Raw genomic sequence first — 23,615 nt, forward strand, 5'->3', positions numbered from 1 at the left:
GGCCTTTATGCAATTTTAACTTCAAATATGTTATGCTTATGAAACCGGGGTGTGTGTTTTAGAATAAAACCTACAATTTAGACCATGCATGACTTAAACATATGAAAACATGCATTTTTAAAAAACTTTTTAATTCAGTCATTTTCTCAGCCTCAGCAACTGCTAGGTGTTTGTTTTACAAGAATTGTGAAGAAACTACTTATTTCTTTAAAAGAACATACTTAGCATATGTTCAGTGATTAAAACTGAAAAATATAAATGCATAGATTTAGTGTCTTTCAAAATTATAAAGTTGTTTTTCCTTTATGATATTAGTATTGAGCAGTAGCAGCCAGAGGCAGCATAGAAGAGTGGAGATCATGTTTAATTCAGTTTTACTTAATCTAAAATCAGCTTTCATTTGACTTTCAGAGTTGCAGGTAACTCCCCTTCCAACAGTGGTTGAAATGTTTGTGTTCCCATCAGAATCAGGTGACTCTGAATCATCTGTAAGGAATTTTTCTGTTAACTCAACTTGCAAGGGAAATGCCATACTATCTATTATCTTTATTCTGTTAGAATTTTGTCTTACCAAAGCAGCAAATGTTATATTTCTTTGCTTAGGATCCTGTAAAAGTATTCACAATCTCTTGAACCTGTTGAATAGTTTGCCATGCTTTGTTTAATTTGTTTTAGAATTGTACAATTGGGAAATGATAGGAAAAAAAACAAAAACATGAGAAGTGTAATGTGCCATTGCAAAGTTTCTCTCTGAAGATACCTTGTTGATCTACATTTTTCTGCAAGTACAGATGCTGCTTTTTTCCCATACACTTAAAGATTGAAATATTCCCCTCTTTTTTGTCACAAAATATCTCAAATCCAATCAGACTGGATGGAAAGTGTCTTTGAACATCAATTTCTGAGTGAAGTTCAAAGATTTTCAATTGGATTTAGGTATGGAGTTTGAGAGGTATGTTTAATTTAAACTATGTCACTGAAGCTCTGGCTTGGTGGTAAACTTAATCTTTCTGCAGGAGGATGGATCTCCACCATACCCACAAACCCTTTGTTACCTTGAACAGGATTAGGGATTGTCTCAAATTAAGCTCTGCACATTTCCCCTTCAAATTTGGCTAGCAAAAGGCTAAGAAGCCTTTGCACTGCTTCCAACACATTAAATCCTAACAAAATTAATTAAAAATATTTAGATTTCATTTTAAAAACGTGAAAGACATGTCGGCTTACTCGTTGCTATAAAAAAGAAAATAGAAATAAGCTTCTGTTCTCTCCTTAGAAACATTTTCTTTGGTCTTTGGTTAGCAAAGGGTTTTTTTTTTATTAAGAAATTTTCATAGTTAAGTTCAGAATACAGCAAATATTGTTCCAAATAATTCCCAATACGTTTTTGTTTATATTTTTCAGGTTAGTTGATGGGAAATGATCTGGCGCCATCTTGTGGCCATTATACAGCATTATAGTTGAACAATGACGTAAGCTGTTTGGCGGTGAAAACACTGAGGTGAGCAAATATTTTGTCTTATTTACATACTGCTTTTGACCAAGTCATTTGTATCCTGTGGCTCTCCTCTACAAGCAGGTCTGCATATTATGCGTTTATTGTTGCTCTTTGTCGATACTGTAAAAGATAATTTACGTGAACAACCATCGGCATTTTTTTTTTTTTTACAAAAGGCTGGGAAGAGATATAAAATGATTAAAGTAAAATTTCTATGCAAGTGACAAGCACTGGAAGCCAGAGTATCCAGAGATAATCCATGCATGCACAGAAAATTAGAATACCTGTTATAATGCATATTTTCGAACCTTGCACTTTCTTGCTGTTTGCTGCAAGGCAACACCGCTAACCACTGACTACTGCGCTTCTCTGCAACTCTTATTATTTCCTTGGCGGTATTTTTATACCACTGTCTCATCAGTTTTTATTTATTCTGGCGGAAGAAATAAACGTTTTTGTACAAAATGTTATGGGAAGCTGACCCATCTCTTTATGCATTTACATAGATTTAGTAGTGGCTGGAGGAAAAAGGAAGATATAAAGAAATGCTAGAAAAGTGAAAAGTCTGAGAAATTATTGGACCCCAATGTAATGGAATGACTACAAAAAATTTTAATAAATGAAACAAGATATTAATGGCATAAAAGCAAACTGTGACTGCTGCAATGGAAAATGTTTTCCATTAGATAATTAGATTTTCTTTCGTGCCAAAGAAAGACATTTCTTTGGCACAAAAATAACCTTTAAAAAGAGGGGAAATTATCTAATATCCATGAGAAATCATTCATAATGTCTGCATCCTATCACTATGGAGACAAAAAAGACAAATGCATCATGAGCGTTAAGTTTGTTTGAGGTCCTTTAGGCACATATTTCTACTTTAAAAACAAAGTTTTTTTTTTGGAAAGAACATTAAATCTCTCCAGTTACAACATGCACATATACTCTCTTAGAAACACTTGTGCTTATACTCTCATACATGTGTACATGCACTCATTTTGTCTGAGAAATACCTTGATAGTCAAAATCTTGACTAAAAGCAGTGAATTACACCTATTTTTTCTTCATTGATCTTTAGGCCTTAACATGCTAGAAGATTACAGCTTATGTTTTAAGAAATATTCTACATAAACCTTTGAATAAGTCTGATATTGGTATGCTAAAATGTTAGCAATGCTATTAATATGTCAATTACATGCTGATTTAGAGCCATGTCTGTTTGTTTTTGTGATAAACATTTAATTTTTTTATTTATTTTTTACAGAATGGAAGGTTTAACTACAACTCCAAGCACGAACACTAGTAAGGTATTATTTTTCTGTGGATCCCATGTCTTTGGGAAGCATTTTCAGTGTCTGAAACATGCAGTCAGGCTCTTAAAGGAGACACAGCTGCTGAAACCGCATGCGAACAGAGAACGGGCAGCACATGCATCTAATTTACAACGTCTCGGTTTGGATAATAGCATGTCTGGCTGTGAATACCGCGAGGAATGATTCCCAGTGAGACCACAAATGAACATCAAATCAGAAACAAGACTGTTTATTAGTGGAAAAATACCAAACCATTGTAGCTATTTATTTTCATTCAATAAAAACACAATGATGAACAAATTTAGCATAACAATGGGACAAATAAATGCCGAAATCATAAAGCTAAAAGATTTTCCTTTAGGTGTTTGACACCAAACAGTAACAATGCTACGATCTCTGGATTGGTATTGTCTTGAAGAACTGTCACCATGACATAATTTTTCCTTTTCTGTTAGATTCAAAAGTTATTTTGCTGTCAGTGAACCAACAGCACATTTTTTTAAATATATGTTACAGAACTGACCTCTAAAACACACACACACATAATCAGCCAGGAGAAGACTGTATGCTAAAAGAAAATTCATGCCTGAAGTGCATCTGTGTGGGCAGAGTCGCAGGATGTAAGCAGCATGCTTTGAGGTAAGTGAGGAGGGGAAAGAGCAAGTGTTTTTAAAGAGGGGAGAGTGGGAGCGACAGAGCACAGAAGTGGGAGGGTGGGAGATTCGGAGAGAGAGGGAGGACAAGTGGGTGGGTGCTGTAAAATCCGTTAACGGGGGAGCTCTGTGCATTTGTTAGACATCTTGGCTGCCTGCCCAACTTGGCTCATTGTAAGCGAGGCATGATCGTGAACGGGAGGCAGCCCTCTCTGCTGCCTCGGCTGCCCCACTCCCGGACCCAGCCCGGCTCCCACCGCTGACATGGAAAGACCTGTGAGTATCTTCTTTCTGCTTCCCTTCTCTCCTCTCTCTGGTGTTGGGTCCCCCCCCCCTCCCCTCCACCCCCAGTCTTCCCTGCTCTGCCTCTGTCGCAGATTTAGCTCTGGCTACATGCATCTTTTCAGTCCTCTCTCTGGCTCATTCTTTCTCTCCTGCTGCCGCTCCTGTGGGAAGCAGGAACGCTGGGTAGGAGGAAAGCCTTGGCAGCTTTTTCCCTGCAGGCCCCTTCTCCTCCTCTGCTGCCCTCTTGCCTGAGCATGGGTGCCGTCCGACCGACAACACCATCTCTGTGTATTCTTTGTGTGTGAACGTTAGCTGTACTGTTGCACTGTTTTCACACTCAGCCCAACCCAGTGGCTTAACATCCCCAAACAGAATCTCCTCCTTGCATTGGTTTCGCTGAAGCCTGTGTCCGTCATTGGACTCGCTGAGATTTCACAGTCGGTTCTCTGTTGCGCCTATTCTTGGTGGTATGTCCTCATGGTGTGTTGTGTTTGGATACCCTGACAACTGCAGACAGTGAGGTAACCACTTTCCGGGCCTGTCGTCTCTTTCGGCAGAGTGAGTCCAAACTTTACCCATGCTCAGACTCCATCATAGATCTATGGTTAATAGTTCAGTAGGAGCCCCGATCTTCAAAAATCATCTCCGGGAAAAGCCTTTACTTTGTAGGTTAAGCAGCAACCGGGATGCAAATGATGGTGCACCACCAAAGACCATGGTCTTTGTGCACTTGTTCGTTGTGAGTCATCTCTTCGTTCTCGTTATATCACATGGAAACAACCTTGACTTTTGTGTTGTCATTGGTGCAACAGTGGAGGATGACTGACTCACTGTAGCGTATCACCTCCTCAAAACCCCTCAGGGCAACTAAAACTGACAGTGGAGAACACAAGAGCATTAGAGATGTTTTGTTACAGGTAAGACTGTTCTGTGTTTCAGGAACTGTAACTGCTTAAGTTCTTATGACAGAAAGCTATTTGTCTAAAATGATTTGCCTTGCAACTAAAGTACAACAAACTCACTATTAAAAATTGCCAAAGTTTATCCAAATGCCTGCAGTTTTTTCTTTCTCTGCTGTGGCACACACATCAGTTTTTCCAAAACTCGACAGATCCGTCAAACTTGGAACCTGCGACTGGGCTCCATTTTCCTCAATCTGGACAAGCCAGATTGTAGAGGGAATATTAAATTACAGGAGGCCAAAGGATGTGAGATCACTGAGTCACAGATATTTGATGCTGTGCAACAATTGGGCTGCCTCGACTTAACAACAACTGTCCAGTTGATATCGGTGGCATTGCTGCAGAGATAAAGCTGCTGCTCCATGAGTTCACATTTGAGTTTTTAGCCCTGGGCCTCATGTGCTGTGGCAAGGCGTGCCCTGCTGACTTCACCGGGATGTTTAGGATGCTCTGCATATGTGTAACTGAGCTTCCTAATGAATGCTCCATCTGTGGTGGCTGTGAGGTTGTGTTTGTGCTGTGTGCTGTTGCTCAGACACAGATGTCTCTCAATGATAATCATTTTTGCTTTACGCTCTCTTAATGAACAACACAATATTAAGGTTTCACATGACTGCTTGCAGCCTGAGCCTTTCAGTTTTCCATATTTTGCATGTGATTTTTATGATTTATTTCCTAAAAAAAATGAACTCCAAAATGCAATTTTTTAAACATTAAATCATTCTTTTCTTCTCCATCTATTTCTGTTTCTAAATTTGATTTTTTTTTTCATGTGTAAACATGAGGAGTTACTTAGGCATATATAAAAAAAAAAGGATAGTCTTTCTTATGTGACTTTCAAAGCTAAAGTTAAAATCTGAAACCTACAACTGATTAATGTCTCAATGCGTCTAACCAGACCACCAGCAACATGATGCCCAAAAGGGATCAGGAACGAGATCTGGAGCTGGACAAGAAGATTGAGGCTCTCCGCAGGAAGAACGAAGCGCTCATGAAGAGGTACAAGGTGAGGAAGAGCTGCTCGCTGCTTTATGTCAGAGCATCCAGCTGAATTTCTAGTCTTTCTTTAAAATAATACATACTATTATTTTTATACAGCTTTTCCTTTCAATAGATTTCACAAGATTGTTTATTTATTTATTTACATGATAGAAAATTAAAAAAACGTCTATTTTGTGCTCATAAAGTGAAACTTTATGGAGTAATGTATCTAGTTCAAAAAGGAATTCAAAAGAACCGCTGTTTCAGAGCTGTAGTTTGAAAACCCCCCCAATTTCAAAGCACCTATTGCAAAATCAAGTTGACCTTGAATTTGTTACTATGGTACAAGACAGCTTACTACAAAAACAGTCAAATAATAAAAAAAAAAAAAATGCAGTACCAGGAATATTTAATAATTTCATTCTGTAAGTTCTGCTTCTGTCCTGACCTGCATTGTTATTCTAAGTATCACAGACATGTGTCAACGCATTCCTTGCAACACGTGTGTGAATTTGTTGAAAAATGGTAGGATGCAGACATTATGTTGCAAAGAATTGGCTGCTTTATAAAACCTAAACATGTAGTCTGTGCAATATGAATCGTGACATTATTGATTTCTAAGAACCTCCTCAAAAAATGAGACGGTACATGTCAATCGGTTATCCTTGACATAAATAAATCTTCGGAGAGTTCTTGAGTCAAAGCCCAGATTATGATCTCATCGCAATGCTGTGGGGCGGCTTGAAACAGGTTTTACATTCAAGAAACTCCCGAAACATCTCACAGCTGAGAGTGAGAGGTATGAAAAACTTCACTGGTGATGTAGGAGGTTGTTGGATGACTACAAGAGTCCCACTGAAGTCATTTCAGCCAAAAGAAATAACACTAACTTACTTAGGAGTAAGGTGTCCCAACTCCTGACAGCTTTTTGCTTAATGAGTAAAACAGTGACTGTATTTGCTGTTTTTAGTGGAATTAAAACACTTTATTTTTCAGCAATAAATTAAAAGCAGGTTACGACTATGTAAACATTTTAAACACCAATAACTAAAATAAGTATTGATCAAAAATGGGACAATGAGAATGTGTTATTATGCTTCATGCTCTCGATGTTTAAAGATTTTATGTCTCTTAAATATGACTGTATCTTTCTCTCTTTAAGGAGGTGGAAGAGGACAGGAGAAAGGCAGAAGAGGAGGGAATGGCGCTGCAGAGCCGAAAAGGAAAAGCCGATGACCTCACCATCACGATCAGCAAGTCCACAGATGTGTGTATCCTGTGTAGCTCTTCTTCAGAGTATGCTGTTAAAAAAAACAAAAAACAAAACAATCTCATGAGCTGTTTCTTTTTCGTTTGGGGGGCAGGAGAGTCGCGTGGTGGTAACAAAGCCTTTTGGGAGTGGGTCTCCAATTGGGACAGGACAGCAGGAGGGTGGGGCTGACAGGGTGGGAGAAGGGTCCACTCAGGGGACTGGGCGAGGCTCCAGGAAGCAGCTGACGGTCACAATGGCTGGAAAAAAGGTAAAGTCGCTTTGGTACATGTATATGGAAGCTTCCATATTTAGAAATAGCTTGGACTAAATGATTACTGACAGAAGCACTTTATTTTATTTTGTAATTAATACTAATAATAATATTAAATGCAACCTCAATACTTTCTTCAGTCCAGAACTTTCTTAAAAGGATTCTGTCCTCTACAATAAAATAAAACTGGACTAATATTTATTTTGAATAATTCTGCCTTGGTTATGTTCATAGATCTATTTTAGTTACTGTTCACCTTGTTGTAAACTTATGATTATGCATTTAAGGTATCAGCTATGCAGTTTGATGATATGAGAGAGGCATTGATCACCTGATAGCAAAACAATAGAAAAGGAGTATCAATTCTGAAAAAAGATAGCAAGGAAACCTTCCAGCCTAAAAGACTTGAAGGTCGTCATCAAATATAAATTGTGAAAAATTTATATTTCACAATTTAAAACATGCAAAATAAAGCACTTTTTGAAATAAATACTCATACTTTGTTTGATTATGCAGTATTTTCAGAGGCGTTTTGACTAATTTATTTTCTTTAAAACAGAACTTATTGGTTCAATTGAAATAATTTTACCTACAAATATTTTAGTTTTTAGGCTTTAAAACATTTTGTGTAAAGCCAGGTCAGTTGAGTTATTTTCCGTTGTAGAAAAAGAAGGAAAATAAATTTATCACCAAAGTCAGTCGAACAACAACTATCATGTTCCCTTGCTGTTGTATCCTTTGCTCCATTGTAGTAATTATATAAAAGTTTATTGTAGATTTTGCTTAAAAAACTGAAAAAGCTACGCTAACGGTAGCATTTCTTACCGCCTTTATAGTTGAAAATATTACTTATTTTTATATGATTTTTTTAAAATAAAAAATAAAAACTACATGGGACTTCAGAGCTGTAGGTTACAGACTTTTGGTTAAGAAATTACTAAAAATTGTGATTGAGTAACTGAAGACAAATGTAAAATTTGAATGTTGTTTTTCCATATTTCAACTGAAAGATCTGCATCTGATAAACTGGAGTCAAGCAGAGTCTGACTCCATGGCACCGGAAATCCCAAAGTCTACCAAATATTGCATCCAAGCAATGTTGCATATTTCACTGACAATATAGATTCTGTGATACACTGTGCAGCTCTCCTAGAAACACAATTTTTACGGACACAATTTGCATTTGGGTCTTTGTTTTGCAAGTCTGACTCTTATGCTGCACCTTAGATGTGATACTCTGACATTATGAAGTGTCTCCTCAGGGTAAAAGGGTGGTGAGTGAGAGGCCAGAGAAGCAACCGGGCCCCTTGGATGAAGGACAGACGAGGCAAGTGGAGTCAGCTGGGAGAGGAAAGCAGCCGTCTAAGACGACTAAGCGGGAATCATCATCATCATCATCAGCAGCAGCAAAGGTCTGACACTGAACTCTTCCGTCTGCCTTCTTTCGCACTTCTCCTCTTTGTTTATTATCTCCTGCTGCACCCATGTGTTTTACATAGATGTCAGACATGTCTGCCCGCCCGTCCCCTCTAGTGACTGAGCACAATGAGGAGCAGACAGGAGGTGGGCAGAGGCTGTGACTTACTGCTGTGGGATTAGGAAAGAGGGGGCCTGCTGATGGAGCTGTTGCTCTGTAAAAACCCAACTGCCTAATATAAACTCTGGTCTAAATATATTTTAAAACACTGAACACTTGTCTTTGAAGCTAATTTTGGTTTGGAATTCTGAGAACGTTTTTTTTTTCTCTCCCAGATATGCTCTCTTGTTGATTGTTGTTTAATATTTCTTTGTAACTTTCGAATATTTGAAATTCCATTACTGTATATTGTTTTATATGCAGATTTCACAGGATCCACAAAACTCCTTTTATATTTTGGACTTTTGAAAACAGATGTTTGCACACATTACGAAACACTCAGTTCCTGCTGCCTGACAGTAAATCAGATTAAACTTTTCATATTTGAAGTCAGTTAGGATAACTTAAATAATTTCTCTTTGCTAAATGCCACAGTAACAAGAGTTGTATTGAGAGATTACTTTTTGCTTTCTTCAGGGTCAAAAGTTTATTAATAACATTTACGTTGTTGTCCGAAAGTCATGTGTTACTAATTTGGTGGTATGCTAAAGGTTACTGTCCCTAAAACCCATTTATGCCCAAACTTTACCTTTCCAGCTGCTTTCTTAACATATTGCTTCAGTGTTTCCATGTAGGCTTGCATCTTTGCCCCTTTTCTTTTTAAATGTAACTATGGTTATCATAAACACTTCAATTTTAGTTTAATCAACGCAAAGGAGATCTTCGTTCCAGAATGCATTTCCAAATAGTAATCTGGATTTTTATGTTTGTTTTTTTTCTGTAATGGCTTCTTCCACACTGAGTGGTTGTTCCAGCCCATGTCAGTACAAGTTCTGTTAATATTGTCTCACTCTTAGCAGCTTCAGCCAACGGCTTTGAAAGGTCTTTTGCTGTTCTAATAATGAGTGGCGTAATTCACACTTTCCATGGTGTCACACTAGCAGGTGCCTAAAACTACACCCACAGATGTAGCTCCCATTAATTAAGATGGTCTTTATTAATCTAAAGGATAGTAGGGTATGTAAGCTTCTGAGTTTGAGAATGAGATTCTGTCTGTCATTGTTCTTGCACTTAGCAAATATTTATAAATCATAACTGACCTAGAACTGGAAAGGTTTAGTTTGATTGTTCCTGTATCTTTTTATTAAGTGTTTGTAAATTCAGTTTCTTTTTTTTATGTAGCTGCATAAAAGCACAGCTACATGGGATCACAAGCATGTACACTGCATCACAAGCACACTGCATGCTGCAGTGTGCTTGTGATCCCATGCTTAACCCAGATATTACCCTGCGCACACCGGCTGGGCTTTGAAATGCCACCCTTTCGCTGAACTCAGTCCCCCTGGGTATGCAGAAACTCTTGGAGCAGCTGCTGTGTCTCAGTGTGAAGCACACGCTCACACTTAAAGGCTCTCAAACAAGCTGCTCAAGTCAATAAGCTGCAGAGCATGCAGATGATGCCTCACAACTGTACACATAAAGTGGGGGGGTCTGTGGATATAAAAGCAAAGCTAATGGGAGTTTCTAAATTTGTAGATGATTCTCTGGTTAGCTGATGCAGAGTGCTGCTCTCCAATCATTCTGAGTGAATGTGGTCTAAAAGCCACGGAATGAAATCAGTGTTTAGTTGCCTTTGTTCCAGGCCCACTAAGTCCGTCTCCCTTATTTATCATGTGTGCTGAATCAGCACTTGAGCAGTAGCCAAAACCCCAGTCATCCGGCAGCTCCACAGTCCCTGCTTTCACATGGACATTGTTTACAATCCCGTTTCTGGACTTTCAGAAAAGTGATCAAGAGATCCATGGTAATTTTGGAGAAACTGCAGTGATATACAACTTAGGGAAAATACAACTAGTAGTAGGGCACACTACGAAGCTGGTTGGAAGGAAGATAAGAAGAAAGCCGCTGTTAAATAATACCATAAAAAGTTCTGCTGGGTTTTGCCTAAAACTTTCTAGAGGATGCAGCAAATTAATTTTGGTTCAAATGCCAAATTGCAGGAGTGGAAGAAATCGAACACTTCACATGGCTCTGAAAATAAAGAGAAAGGAAAGCTTGGTGACAGCAGCGTACTATCAGGATGCTTCTCTTCAGCAGGGACAGCAAGCTGCTCAGGGTTGACTACAGCTAAATGGACAACATAGGACAGGGATATCAGAAGAAAATCTGTTTGAGACATCATTACATGCAAAGACAAATCCCTTCATAATGTACATAGAAATAATCAACACTGAAATAAACCCAATATAAAGTATAGAGTTCAGGAATAATCGCTCCAAAAACTGAATACAGTCGCGCCACAAAAAGAGTCAGTCCAATGGCCCGTGGACCACACTTAGGACACTACTAATAAGGTCGGAAGGTGTAAAACCAAAATGGCGTCACATTGTTTGAGGAACTTTATGAGGTCACCCGCCCCTTAGCTGGAAGTGTGACTTGTTCAGTATTACAAGACGGCAATGGAGAAATATCTACATGATCCTCATTAAAGCACTGTAACAGGATAATCCTGATCATTTCTGGAAATTGTGTATTTATGGCCACTGATCCTTCATCCAGGTTTCCTTAGTTTTCTCAATGTATGCAAAAAAAGATTTTAGTAGAAAAACTCATGATACATTTCCAATTGATACAGCTCAACCCAACCATTAAAAAATATTTTCTAATGATTATGTATGGAAGTATCTCATGGGTGATTGAGATTATATGCCTCATAGCCTCTTTGAGAAAAGAAAGAGACTGAGGGCATGTGAAGAGTGGGAGAGAAACAAAAAGGGGTGAGGAGGGCAGAGGGGACTCTTACCAACCGTCTGTCTGCTTCCAGTCTCCGTTTTTCTCCACGGAAGCTTTAAGTGCTCTGCGCTCCTCTGTCGCGATTGTTTCTCCGTTCCCAGCACTGAGAAAGGCCCAATTTGATCTAATTAATATTCAACTGCCCTCTCACTCTAAAAAGGCTCATTATGCTGCCAAAGAGACGGACCCCTGGCAGGTTTCCGGGAAATAGCCGGCGAGAAACAGAATGTGGGGTAACAGGGAAGCAGAAGAAGAAGAAAAACACAGGTCATCCAATCTGTTGAAAAGTTTAATAGTATGTCTTTGCAGTTCTTGCATGCAAAAAAGTGCAACTATAAACTAATTACTTTGTCAGATATTCAGAAATATACACACTCTTGGGGCGCAACATGACTCAGTGTTGATGCCCCAGACTGTTTGCTGCACGTCTTCCCCTTCTCTGTGTCCATGTCCACTAGTGCTAAAAAAAATCTTGTAGAAAAAGAAATATAAAAATTATTTTTCTGTAGTTGGATGCAATTATTATTATTATTATTATTTTTACAAATGGTCAGGCAGGTTTTAATGCCATCTCCCTACAAACTGCACTTTTCTGTGAAGACCCTTTTGCAGAGCAGGTATTTTCAGTCTTGATTCAGTCAGTTGTTGCATTTTGAAACCACTGGAGGGCAGTGTGGGACTCTTAATCAGGATGAGTCACTGACCTACCTGGGTTTTATTTAGCTTTCTGGGGCAGCACCAGAGACGTGGTTCTTTGCAACAATGTTAAACTGCCTGACAACAAATTGCTGTGTCATCCTGGTGTTGTTCCGCTTACATTTTTACCTTCCTGTCTCTGCTCACTGCCAGGAGGAGATTAAACAGAGGCCGATGAACGCTGAGGAGCAACACAAGGATACAGAGCAGCAGAAGGTAAACTAATGACAGGTCAGACTTATACAAGAATAGTTATCGTCACTCCTTTTGGAAAACAGCACCCTCTCAGATTTGAGAAAAGCCATGAGAGAGTGCAAGTACACAGAAATGCAAATGCACATTTGCACACTACCCTCATCTGAGGGTAGTGTGCACGTTGTTGAGAGGCTGCTGTCTTTTTTTGTCTTTTTTTTGTCTTTTTTGTCTTTTTTTTTTTCCTGTGTTTTCTAACCCATTGTCATGCATCCTACTGGCAAATCAGGAGATGGATAATACAGGCTGGGGAGGCAGACTGAATACTATATGGTTGGTTGCATTTTCATACCACTTTAGTTCTTTAACTTTTAGGATTTCATGTGATAGAACAACACAAAGCAGCTCATAAATGTGAAATGGAAGGAAAAGGTCCCATAAATATTACATTTTCAATGAAAAAGTATAACCACACTGAAAACACTGCCAATAGTTAAATATCCAAGCAGTCAAAATGACTCAAATGACAAATCGCCCTCTGAGACTCTGGAGGAGCTGTAGAGATGTCAGCCTGTTGACATGGCAACTATTTGTTACGTGGTCTTCAAACCAGGCTTTCAGTTCCTGAAAATGTACTTGTGAGGTCCTACAGAACAGAGAACTAGATTTAATTAACGGCTGGTGGCAGTCGGAGTCGACCTGTCTGAACATGAGAGAATGACCTCCCATGTGGCCACAGAGCTTCTCTGAGGGCCGCAGATAAGGGAGGTGCAGAAACAATGGTAAACACGAGGACGAGCCTAGACAACATGTTTACTCTGCTGCAATTGGTACAAACTGGGACGGAAAATGTCGACAATGCTTACCAGCGCTTGTCGTGTCTCTTTTGTTCACAGTTTTTTTTTTTTTTTTGGTTGCAGATTTCTTTGCAATGCAGATTTTTCCCTTAACTTTTCCATGTATTTCTCTGTAGAGTGCCAGTTATTGTCCTGGTTTGCTCCAAGGCCTTATAACTTCACCGCACAACCTGTGTCTCCTTTGATGTATTAAAGTGCCTGCATCTGATCTACATTTAGCATGCAGTCGCCCCTGGAGGAAGGAGACCTGATTTTATTAAGTCTTCGCTTCCCATTTCTTGATTACTGTCCCTCTGTGTTCAGAATAAGACCACAGGAGCCTTCAAATGAAAGAAAAATGCATAAATATGCTAAAAATTAAGATTCTTTGCTGTTTCAACTTCACATTTTCTTGTTGCTGCTTCAATAAAATGCTTTTTTGTTTTTTTTGTTTTGTGCGTTAAAATACATTGACGTGTTTTGTGTCCAAGTAGGAGCCTGAGAGCCCGCAGCCCAGCACAGACCTCAACATCCCAACATCAAGGGAGGAGCAGGAGGAGTATCTACGGTGGAAGAAGGAACGTGAGCAGATCGACAGGGAGAGAGTGGCGCGCCACAAAAATGCAAAGGGGCAGTGGAGACGTGCGTGGGACATGGACAAAACCGAAAACATGTAAGAGCCCGTAAGACCTGTTTATTTCTTGCTGAACCCTTTTAGCATGTCAAATACGGTGGGTCTTCTAACATCTTGGTTTATCGATGTCCTTTGCTGATAGAGGCAACAACTATTTTTTTTTATGAAAAATGTTGAACATTATATCAGTATTGTTGTAGCAAATGGAAGTTTACTTCCCCTGTTGACCACAGACGTTTATTTCAAACGTAATGACCGAGTTTTGTTAAAGCTCCAAATGCAACATCGACAGGATTAAACTCATCCTGCTTTCTTCATATCTTTAAGACCACTTTCACTTCCGGAAATGTTTCCCTTTTCCTATGTTTAAAAATCTAACCTTAATTGGAATGTATGTATTCAACAGGAAAAAGTCATATTAAAAAACATCAATTCATGCACACACTTATACGTAAGAGCAGCTTAGAGAGATCAATTGACCTAGCAGCCATGTTTTTTGGGCCATGGGAGGAAGTCAGTCTACCAGGGAGAACATGCAAACCCAGAACCTTCTTGTTATAGTGAGAGCTACCAACTGTGCAATGTAGCCCCTACTTTCAATTATGTGTACCACAAATATTGGCAAACGTTATTTGACAATAACCTTTTTCAACAGGGCTGCCCTCACACGATCTTAAATAAGTCCATTTTGGGCGCTGTCTCCTGTTTTATCCCAACATGCAACCTCTAATGTCAGCAGCTAAAAATGTCAGTTTTTAGTTAAAATTTGCTCCAAGAAAGAAAAATATATCCCTGTAACTTGATTTTTTTCATTGTTGTTGAAATGGATATTAGATGACCCCACACATGAGAAATACACAGGATGCTGTCATTTTTTTAATTTTTTATTGCTTTTAAATCACTACTTGGTAAAAGACTAAAAGCTCTTTAAGACCAGATGGGAGGAAAAAAAAAACAAATGGCAGCATTCTTTTTTACTTTATTAGATTATTCAGTTAAATCATCCATTACTAAAGCTATTTGAAGTGCATGCTTCAAAAAAAGTCTCATCACTTGGTGAAATCACGCAGACAGAGCCTAAATGACTGGAAGCAGACATGCAGCCCTTTCTTTTGAAATGTTTTGTTGGCTTTCAAACAAGTCGAGGTGTAGTGCAGAGAGCAAATTACTGGTGCTGTTTAAGGAAGCATCAAAATGTAAAGAGACAAGGGAGGACCTGCTATTTTTAGCCGACGATAAGCGTCGGAATAGTTTGCCTTATTTGGCAAAGCTTAAACAAGGCCCCCGGGCAAGAACACAGGCGGAAATGTGCTTTTTATCTGACGGTTTACGTTTTTTTCAGTGGTTGCAAACTGTTTGGATGTGACTCTTGGTATACAATCTTTAATGGGTTATCTAAAATATTACAATTTAGTCCTATAATTCTGCGACTGACTAAAATATCAAAGAACTGAGATGGAACAATTTTCACTCCATCTAAATTATGCCTCTCCCTCTAGGTTTTCAGACAAATCTCTTCCTGATAGGGACTGGGCAGCTTCGGCTAGAGGTATTAAGACTATTTCTGTAAAAAAAATAAGTGGATGAAAAGCTTTCACATAACAACGCTATAATAAAAAGACACATTTTTGTTTTTAATGGTTCCAGGAGGACGGAATGCCAGAAGAGGTTCGAAGGCGGGCTCGAAAGGTATTTAACCGTTCATCGCTTCGGAACATTCCTAAAGTATTCACACCCCTTGGTTGCTTTCAGAGGTCACACAACAACCACAAACTTTTGATGTATTTTATTAAAATATTAGCAATAAATCAACATGAAGCGGAAGGAAAATTATACATGTTTTTCATCAAATCTGAAAAATATACAGCTGGCAAGATTGTGCACGATGGGGATAGTTTTCTTCCGCAACCACAGGGAAATTGGCCAGAGTTGATGGTAAGATGGATGAAGCTAAAAATAGGCCAAACCTGGAGGAAGACCTGTTGGAGACAGCAAGGGATTTAAGTTTTGCTCAGAGATTCAGTGACCCTGAACATACAGCCAGAGCTACAACATCACGGTTTAGATCGAAGCTTATTCATGCATTTAATTCGCCTAGACGTGCATTTAATTAAGATCTTTTGGCAAGACTTAAAAATTCATTTCTGAAAATAAAAGGTGCAGTATTCAGTGCAAAGCTGGTAGCCCCCCTCCACCCCCCTTATAAAAAAAAAAACAAAAAACTTACAGTCGCAGCAAAAGGTTGCCGGACAAAGTATTAACTCTGGGCGACAAAACTTTTCAGATTTATTGTGAATTATTAAGATTGAGAGCATTGCATCATGTCTTGTTCCCACTTCACAGTAAGTTAACACTTTGTGATCCTAATGAAATGAGGTTTATGGTTGTACCGTGAGGACATATTAAAAGGTTTTAAGGGATATGAATGTCTCTGCAAAGTCCTGTGTCTATGCCAAGAAATGACGAATAAAAATGTACCTTTTCTGTACTCCCCTATTTTAGGTCACGACAAGCGAGGCAAAGACAAGGCAGCTAAAAATGTGCTCGTGATGAGCAGCAAAGCAAAAGGCAAAGATCGATTAACTGGGAGGGCCAGGAGGTCAGTGACAAACAAAACATATAATCTGCATCGGGATTGCTCCAACTGCGCCATCAGTTAATTGTCATGAGAGAAATAACTATGACTAATGAAATGCGTAAATAGGATGTGGGAAGGCCATTTTGTTTCCCTGAACTGTGCCCTTGTGTACAAATTTCGCCGAATGTCATGAGACTTGATTCAGATGTTGCGGCAGCTGATTAAATAACCCGAAAGGCCTTGTTTGCATCTGCTGCAGTCAGCTTGTCTCCTCCAGCTTTTAAAACAAATGCTGTGTACGAGCACTGGGGGAAGAGCTTGTTTTACTTTTCAACTCAAACCCAAGAGGAACTGGGCATGAAGCGAAGCATTGCACACCTCATACTTTGAATCTTAAATTATAAAATGCCTTACATATTTTTTTTAAATCTTCATTCCACATAGAGCAAATGTAGTGCAGGGACAGATTAAGACACAGAGGTGTGTCCTGAGAGGTTCCAGCTGTGCTACTGACACAGTCTGCAACACATTTCTGATCGCTGCTCCCTCTTTCCGAGTGGGCAATGGAAGTACAGATTGCTCCCTGCAGTCTCATCATCACCACTAATGGAAAATGGAGCGTTTGGTTGAGAATCAAATTACAAAGCACTTTGAATAAATGGTGTTTTCTTCCAGGAAAATGATTCAATTAATCAACAAAGGTTTATACAGCTAAGCCCTCATCAAGGTTTAAAGACAGACACAATCTCCACTTGTAATTTCAGAGTACGAATGTGTGTGCTGCCAGCAACAGCAGACTCAGTTTTAAAACTGCTGAACTTGTCCTTTATGTCAATATTACGGCTTAAAATCTTTTTAAACAGACGTAAAGTTTGCTACGACTATTCGGAAGATAAAATAATGCAGCATTCTCTCTGGTGCTTGTCAGCTTAAGAAAAGCCTTTACATTTTTCTCTCATTCACAAAAAAACTAATTTGTTTAACATTAATTATTATTTTTTTTAAAAATTAGTTTTGATTTTGTGAGTCTGGATTTGGTCTTTTGGCCTATGGTTCATGTGGGAACCTACTAAAACTCAGACTAAAGCTGTTATTTTAAACATTTTTCTAGAGTACACCCTTCATTAATAATCCAAAATGATCAACATAGACATACTATAACATGTCTATGTTATAGTATAGGTGATAGGATTTGTGATTGTGCACAAATTCAGTTAATCAGCAGCAGGATGCAGAGAGATCTGATCTTCCTCCACCTGTGCCTGTGAAGGTACAGCTGTGTGAGGACTCTGCCGCCTGTGAGAGTGTTGGGGAGTGGCAGGATTTGCTGATTGTGGAGAAGTGTGACAAGGGTTTCATAACTCTTCAAAAATCTTTAATAACTCCATAAAAAGTGCCGAGATTTATTTACTTTTTGGGAGGAAAAAAAAAGTAGCTAAAAGGTATGAAAAGTAAAATTTAGCAACAAATTTGCTAAGTTGGCAACCTTTAGCATACTGGTTGTTATAAACTGTATCATCTGTGGACAGGGAATTCAGAGAAGGTGCCAGATGTCCAATTGACCATCAGAAATTAAATCTGGAATATGACGGGGATTACATTTGTAAACATACTAAAAAAAAAATAAAAATCTGAAATACATTCATGTTTTTCAGATGGCAGGATAATGACGATGAAGAGAATACACAGGTAAGAAATTAAATTTAACAGAGAACAAACAAACAGAACAGATTGCAAAGAAAATAGCCAATAAACACTTTGTTCTTTTTATTTCATCTTCCAGACTGCTGACACAACACTGGAGGAATTCCTTGAAGAACTCGATGCTCTAACAGATGCTAACGAAGGGAATCTGAAAGATCAAGACTCAAAAGCAAAGCCAGATCCCTTAAGTGCACCTGAAGATTTTGATAGCTTGAAAGAGGATAAAGTTACTCAGAGGAAAGCAGCAACCTCACCCCCACGAGGACTAGAGAAGAAAGTACGTTTCTCAGAGGAACTCATCCAGAGGGCTCCTGCTAAGCAAACTACGACCTCTTTACATTCTGCAGCTCCAGAAACTAAAGGCTCTCTGAAAGCCTCCTCACCAAAACACAGTGAGGTGCAGAGGCCACCGTTGGCTTGTGGAAGTGCAGAGCAGGATGATAGTAGTTCCCAGGATAAAGGAGGGGGTCTTCCTTCTCCTCCTGTTGCCCAGCAGCGGGCATCTAAAACTGAAAATGTTACAAAAGACACCAGCAGCCCTGAAGTTTCCAGCGTTACTTCTGGTGAAAAAACCAGCACCTCTCCACATGAGAGCCCTGTCCAGCCTGTAGAGGTGTCCAAGTGCAACAGCAGCAGTACGAACACAGGTAACCGCTTTGATGGTAGAACGCATAAATGTTCTAGACCTTAAACCTTTGGAGAAATTTTTTTAAATTATTTTTTTATTTTTACAAATCAAACCCCAGAAATTACAGTCTGCTTTTAGCCCTATTTACTCTGATATCTTTACATAAAATTTTGTGCAACTAACCGGCGTCAGAATTCACCTAAGTCATAAACAGATTTCACGTTAGTATTCAGTGTGAAATTAGTAAACTCAAACAATTTTCTACTTGTTAAACAGTATCCCATGTTTTAAGCATCTCACTGCTGCTGCCTGAAAATAGAAAGAACATACCAAACCTACCAACACATCTCCAAGAGGACAACACTAATCATACGTTGGAGCTACAATGGAAAGGTTTCAAATCAAATTACTTGTAGTCAATTCTTAGAATGGCCCAGTCAAAGTCCAGTGTGGGACAAGGTTTAACATTTGCTGTTCATAGAAACTCTCAATCCAGTCATGTATTTTCCCAAAACAAAACAAACAAACAGCAAAGAGATTTGCAAAGCTGGTGGAGACTTACAGCTGTGGTTGCAATGACAGCTGGATCCAGACAGCGGTATCTAGGGGTTGCTAAATACAAATAAACACCTCTCTGACATGTATGCTACAATTATGTGCTACTTTGAATTTTTGTATCACATAAAATCCAAAGCACCATTTAAAGAGTGAATATTTGCTTGTTATTTTTTTTTTTTTAAATCACAGAAGAACTGATAGACTCCACTCTGTCTGTCCTGAGAATAGATTCAGGAGAGTCACACCCAGCACACTCCACCAGCAATGACAAGGTCAGTACCAGGGACAGGAAGAGGGATGGGGGGATCATGTAATAGATGTGTAAATGGGCTGATGGGAGGATGGAGGTATAAATGGATGAGGAGTTAGATGGATGAAGAGCGATGTGCAATATATCCGCACTGCAGCTTTGATCCCAGTATAGTCACCACCCCTGAGGGCCTGGTGGAGTGCAGATAATACCTCTTCATCTCATCATCCACTCGGACATGCACAAAAAACCTCCCACTCTTATCATTCACATAGAGAAGTGGTGCATTTGAGTTACATAAATTGTGAACTTAGGGGGGAAAAATTGATTTAGTCATTAATTTTTGTGCATGTTTTCTCTTTTTGCAGGCGAGAGAGCACGGGAAGGTTGTTTGACATTTTTGGAGCATCAATCCTGAAACCAAATCGCTGCATTTTGGAAGCTTTTTTGCTTCAGTGGCCTCCAAGCTAAAAACCAACCTTTCTTCCATTTCGCAGCGGCGAGACCCTCCTACTGAATCTAATTTCTGACACCAGATTGGGAAGTGTTATTGAGCATTTCAAATATTTTTACATCTAAGCACTTTATGAGTGTACAGGACTGTTTACTGAGACATTCTTCAGTATGTTAGTAAGCTGCTCGAGTGCAATATCTTTGAATGTTTACATTTGTATGACGAGTTAAAGGTACATATCTGGAGGCTAGCTAGTCAGTTTAACTTAGGTAGTCTTTGACAGTAAATTAAGCCACAGTGAAATAATAGTGCCTGGTTTAGCCTTGGGAATTATTTTGACTAAAATATTATTTAACTTCAGACACAAAACAGAGTCTTAATTTCTACGTTCAGTAACTGATTGGATGTTATTTGTTGGCTCTTTTCAGAACAAAACCTACAACTCTCAGTGCGTCTGCAAAGTGACCTGGTTTTACAGTTTTCTGATGAGAATGTTTCACCTAGAAAACTTGAAAATGGGACTTGGTGGTTATCAAAAAAAGGTTTCTTTTGTGCTAGCTTGAGATTTCTAGCCTAGGGCTAGAAAACAAACAAACAAAAAACAAAAACAAAAAAAAAAACAGGATTACCAAACTGACTCTCCCAACATGGCAGCTTTATAGGAACAGCTATATTCTTGAAATGAGGTCCTAGTAAAAATGTTGTAAGCAGTTAATGTTAGGCTACCTAGCATGGCACTGAGCATCTTCATTTGGCATAAATCTAGATGAGGCAGTCCAGGAGACCGAAGGTAACAGCTTGTTCAAGAGGTAGCCAGTAGCGACTCCTAATAAAGGCTTCTTGGAAGTTGCCCAGGGCAGGATTTGCTAAATAACAGTGATTTATCTGTCGCCCCATGTTTACTGTTGAGAAACTGAAGCGTATTTTATGTGTCTAAAGCAAAGCATTTTTTCCACACCCCAAATTTTACTGATTTTAATGAGAGTGGCGAACCCCACAGCCTACTTCCACTTGTGTTTTATGTTTAAGTGGGAATGTCAGGACTATATGTCAATGAACATTTGAAATGTTTGCATTGGGTGATTTATTTTTTTCATAAAGAAGCCAAGCAGTTACTTTTATTGGAAACTGGAATAGGAAATGGATGAATATGTAAAGTAACTGAGAGAAGCTATCTGATATAAAAGTAATGGAGTGACTAAATCAATTAAATAGCATGCACAGACTTGGAATCCCCCTCCACTCCCATCTCTTTGTGTAGCTGGAAAGCGAGTGATGTCGGGGTGTGGAGGAAAAACAAGACGAAACATTGCTAAAAACTAAATGATGCAAAATGTATCATGTATAATACCAAAAGTAATTACAGGCTCATTCAGTTTTATTAGACTGGACAGAACATTTTGATTCTGTGTATTGTTTTTCTTCTTGACATCTTTTGGACTGGCCCAGCGTCTAAAGCTCTGGGAGCCTACTGCTTCCAGGGTTGAAGACCTCAGCGGACATGGAGCCATGTCCATTTTCATAGCCAGTAAGGGAACACCATCATCTTCTTCACCTTGTTTAAACTCAGAAAGAACGAGGAGAATGAAATGCAAACCAAACAGTAGATAAGACTCTCAGGGCGGAGCTGCTTTCCCATTCAAGGTCTCACCCATGTACTCCACTTGGCTTGAATTGCTATAGAATAAAATTATTCAATTGCTGCAGGAGTCCAGGAAACACATTTTCATTGTAATTAGAAGAGAGGCATAAAAAGCATGTGCAATGTTAAATTGCAGGCGTTCATTTGTACATCCACAGCAAACGATCAAAGCTCTGAAATTTGTATCAGCATTAATGTCTTCTTTTTGTTTTCATCCTCTAAGTCCAACTAACCTCCATTTATACTAAATGAAGATGCTAAGATAACTATCTACTGCCAGTAAGATTAACTGCTGATAACATTTTAAGTGAGCCACACTTTAAAAATATCAAAGAGTCCCTTTAAATACATGTTTTAGTCTTGGTGTAATAAAACTGAGGCATCGTACCGTAAGTGCATTTTTTAAATTAGTTAATTAGTTAATTGCTAATTAGTTTTTTTCAGCAAAGGGGGATGAAACTGTTTTTGAATGGTTTATTACAACCTTCTCTCCAACTTTACACTAAATATGTTATTATTACAATAATATTTTCCCTTATAGAGTGAAGGATTTGCTACTCTGACAGTGTTGCATGTATTTCATTAACACTTTGTAAAACATGGGCCTGGTTAAGCAATTAGCTATAAACATAAAAAGAAACCCAGGTGTTACACAATTTTACAAGTCAATCTCAATAATTAAGTAAGATTTATAATTCAGCATATGCTGAATTAAAGTCAGTTTAATTTCTGACCTAAATTAAACTGACTTTGGTCATTAAAACACATCTGTTTTTGATATATTTGCTAAAACAGCTTCTTTTAAAAAAAGTCATAGTCATGATACAATCAGATCAAATGACTTCTGACCCCTTTTTCTTGACATGAGATCTTGTGTGACAAACTTACTTCAGTCAGAGCACTGCGGTTCTGCAGACACACCACTTTAATATCGTTCCGCCATTTATTCTTTATTATAACTTTTGTGGAAAGCTCACATTTTTCAGAAAGCTGATCTCAGTGAAGAAATGACCCAGTTCTTGTGCCTTGCTCTTTGGATTCTTCAGAGACTGAAGGTGTATTTTAAATTAATGGTTTGTATCATAACTATCACGTGCAGCTGCAGTTATTTTATTTATTTGCCTTATGTGCAGACATCCGAATGTTCCTTGCGAATCAAACAAAGAAAAAAAAAAAAAAAAAAACCTGTCTCCCTGTGACCAGCGTGTGGTTTTTTGTTTGTGTTTATTGCCTGTCAGCTGTGTTATTTTTGGTATCACATGATAAGAAGCCTTACAAGAACACTGTCCTCGGAAATGTTTGTGGCTTCCATCAGAGCTGCAGTATAGTAAACAGTTATATAACCCTGAGTGGAGAACGCAGCGGACATGCTTTATGAGGCTGGGAGACTATCAGCTTTGGATGAAGTTACATAAAAAAATAAAAAAACAACAAAAAAAAACTAATAGTCTGGAAACTGTTGTAACAGCAAGATGGATTCAATCCATTCACGAGGACACAAGAGGAGGCCTTAATTTTCGTACTGAGAAGATGGTACATTTCTTGCAAAGGAGCATCTGTTTGAAAAACAGGCGACCTTTGATGCCTTTAAAACTCCCTGTGGGATTCAGTGTAAAAAGACGTTTAGGGCGTACGATCCTAGAGTAGTTAGGTGTTACATGTCCTTGTCAGGTACTTTCAAGGTATTACTTCATGAAGTGACTAATGTAGGAGGTTATTATTCACCTTGTGTGTGCAACGCTGCCCTCTTAAGTTTTCACATGCAAAAATAAAACGGTTGTATGTGATTATTCTTAAGCGTACGAGTTGTTGCCACAGCTTTTTGCAGTGTGAATCCATGTGGGACAAGCCTTCATGTA

The 23,615-nt window shown here is 38.7% G+C and overlaps 1 protein-coding gene across 5 annotated transcripts; it reads left to right on the top strand.

The window, feature by feature from the left end:
• The first annotated feature begins 1,468 nt into the window (after positions 1–1,468).
• Positions 1,469–21,647, top strand: ccdc9b (coiled-coil domain containing 9B). 5 transcript variants are annotated; one of them, XM_015040323.1, is made up of 16 exons: positions 1,469–1,501; positions 2,763–2,800; positions 3,328–3,740; positions 5,610–5,717; positions 6,855–6,959; positions 7,057–7,212; positions 8,478–8,627; positions 12,434–12,496; positions 13,803–13,981; positions 15,442–15,491; positions 15,590–15,631; positions 16,445–16,541; positions 18,176–18,209; positions 18,304–18,871; positions 19,600–19,682; positions 20,029–21,647. In XM_015040323.1, exons 3-16 carry the CDS (start codon positions 3,729–3,731, stop codon positions 20,053–20,055), a joined length of 1,674 nt encoding a protein of 557 aa, XP_014895809.1. In that variant the 5' UTR covers positions 1,469–1,501; positions 2,763–2,800; positions 3,328–3,728; the 3' UTR covers positions 20,056–21,647. The 5 variants fall into 5 exon arrangements, with proteins under 5 accessions (XP_014895809.1, XP_014895812.1, XP_014895810.1 ...); XM_015040324.1 differs by having other exon boundaries at positions 1,484–1,501; positions 2,763–3,450; positions 3,607–3,740; XM_015040326.1 differs by having other exon boundaries at positions 1,482–1,501; positions 2,763–3,740; positions 19,639–19,682.
• The last annotated feature ends 1,968 nt before the right edge of the window (positions 21,648–23,615 follow it).

This window comes from Poecilia latipinna, unplaced genomic scaffold (genome assembly GCF_001443285.1).
Source record: "Poecilia latipinna isolate Pla-1442-1.1 unplaced genomic scaffold, P_latipinna-1.0 Scaffold504, whole genome shotgun sequence".
In the NCBI taxonomy this organism is placed as follows: domain Eukaryota; kingdom Metazoa; phylum Chordata; class Actinopteri; order Cyprinodontiformes; family Poeciliidae; genus Poecilia; species Poecilia latipinna.

Bases quoted from the DNA above. Each gene is read 5' to 3' on its own strand.
- ccdc9b (XM_015040323.1), top strand. The intron at 15,632-16,444 runs GTATTTAACCGT...CCCCTATTTTAG, and splicing joins TTCGAAGGCGGGCTCGAAAG to GTCACGACAAGCGAGGCAAA. The intron at 18,872-19,599 runs GTAACCGCTTTG...TTTAAATCACAG, and splicing joins CAGCAGCAGTACGAACACAG to AAGAACTGATAGACTCCACT.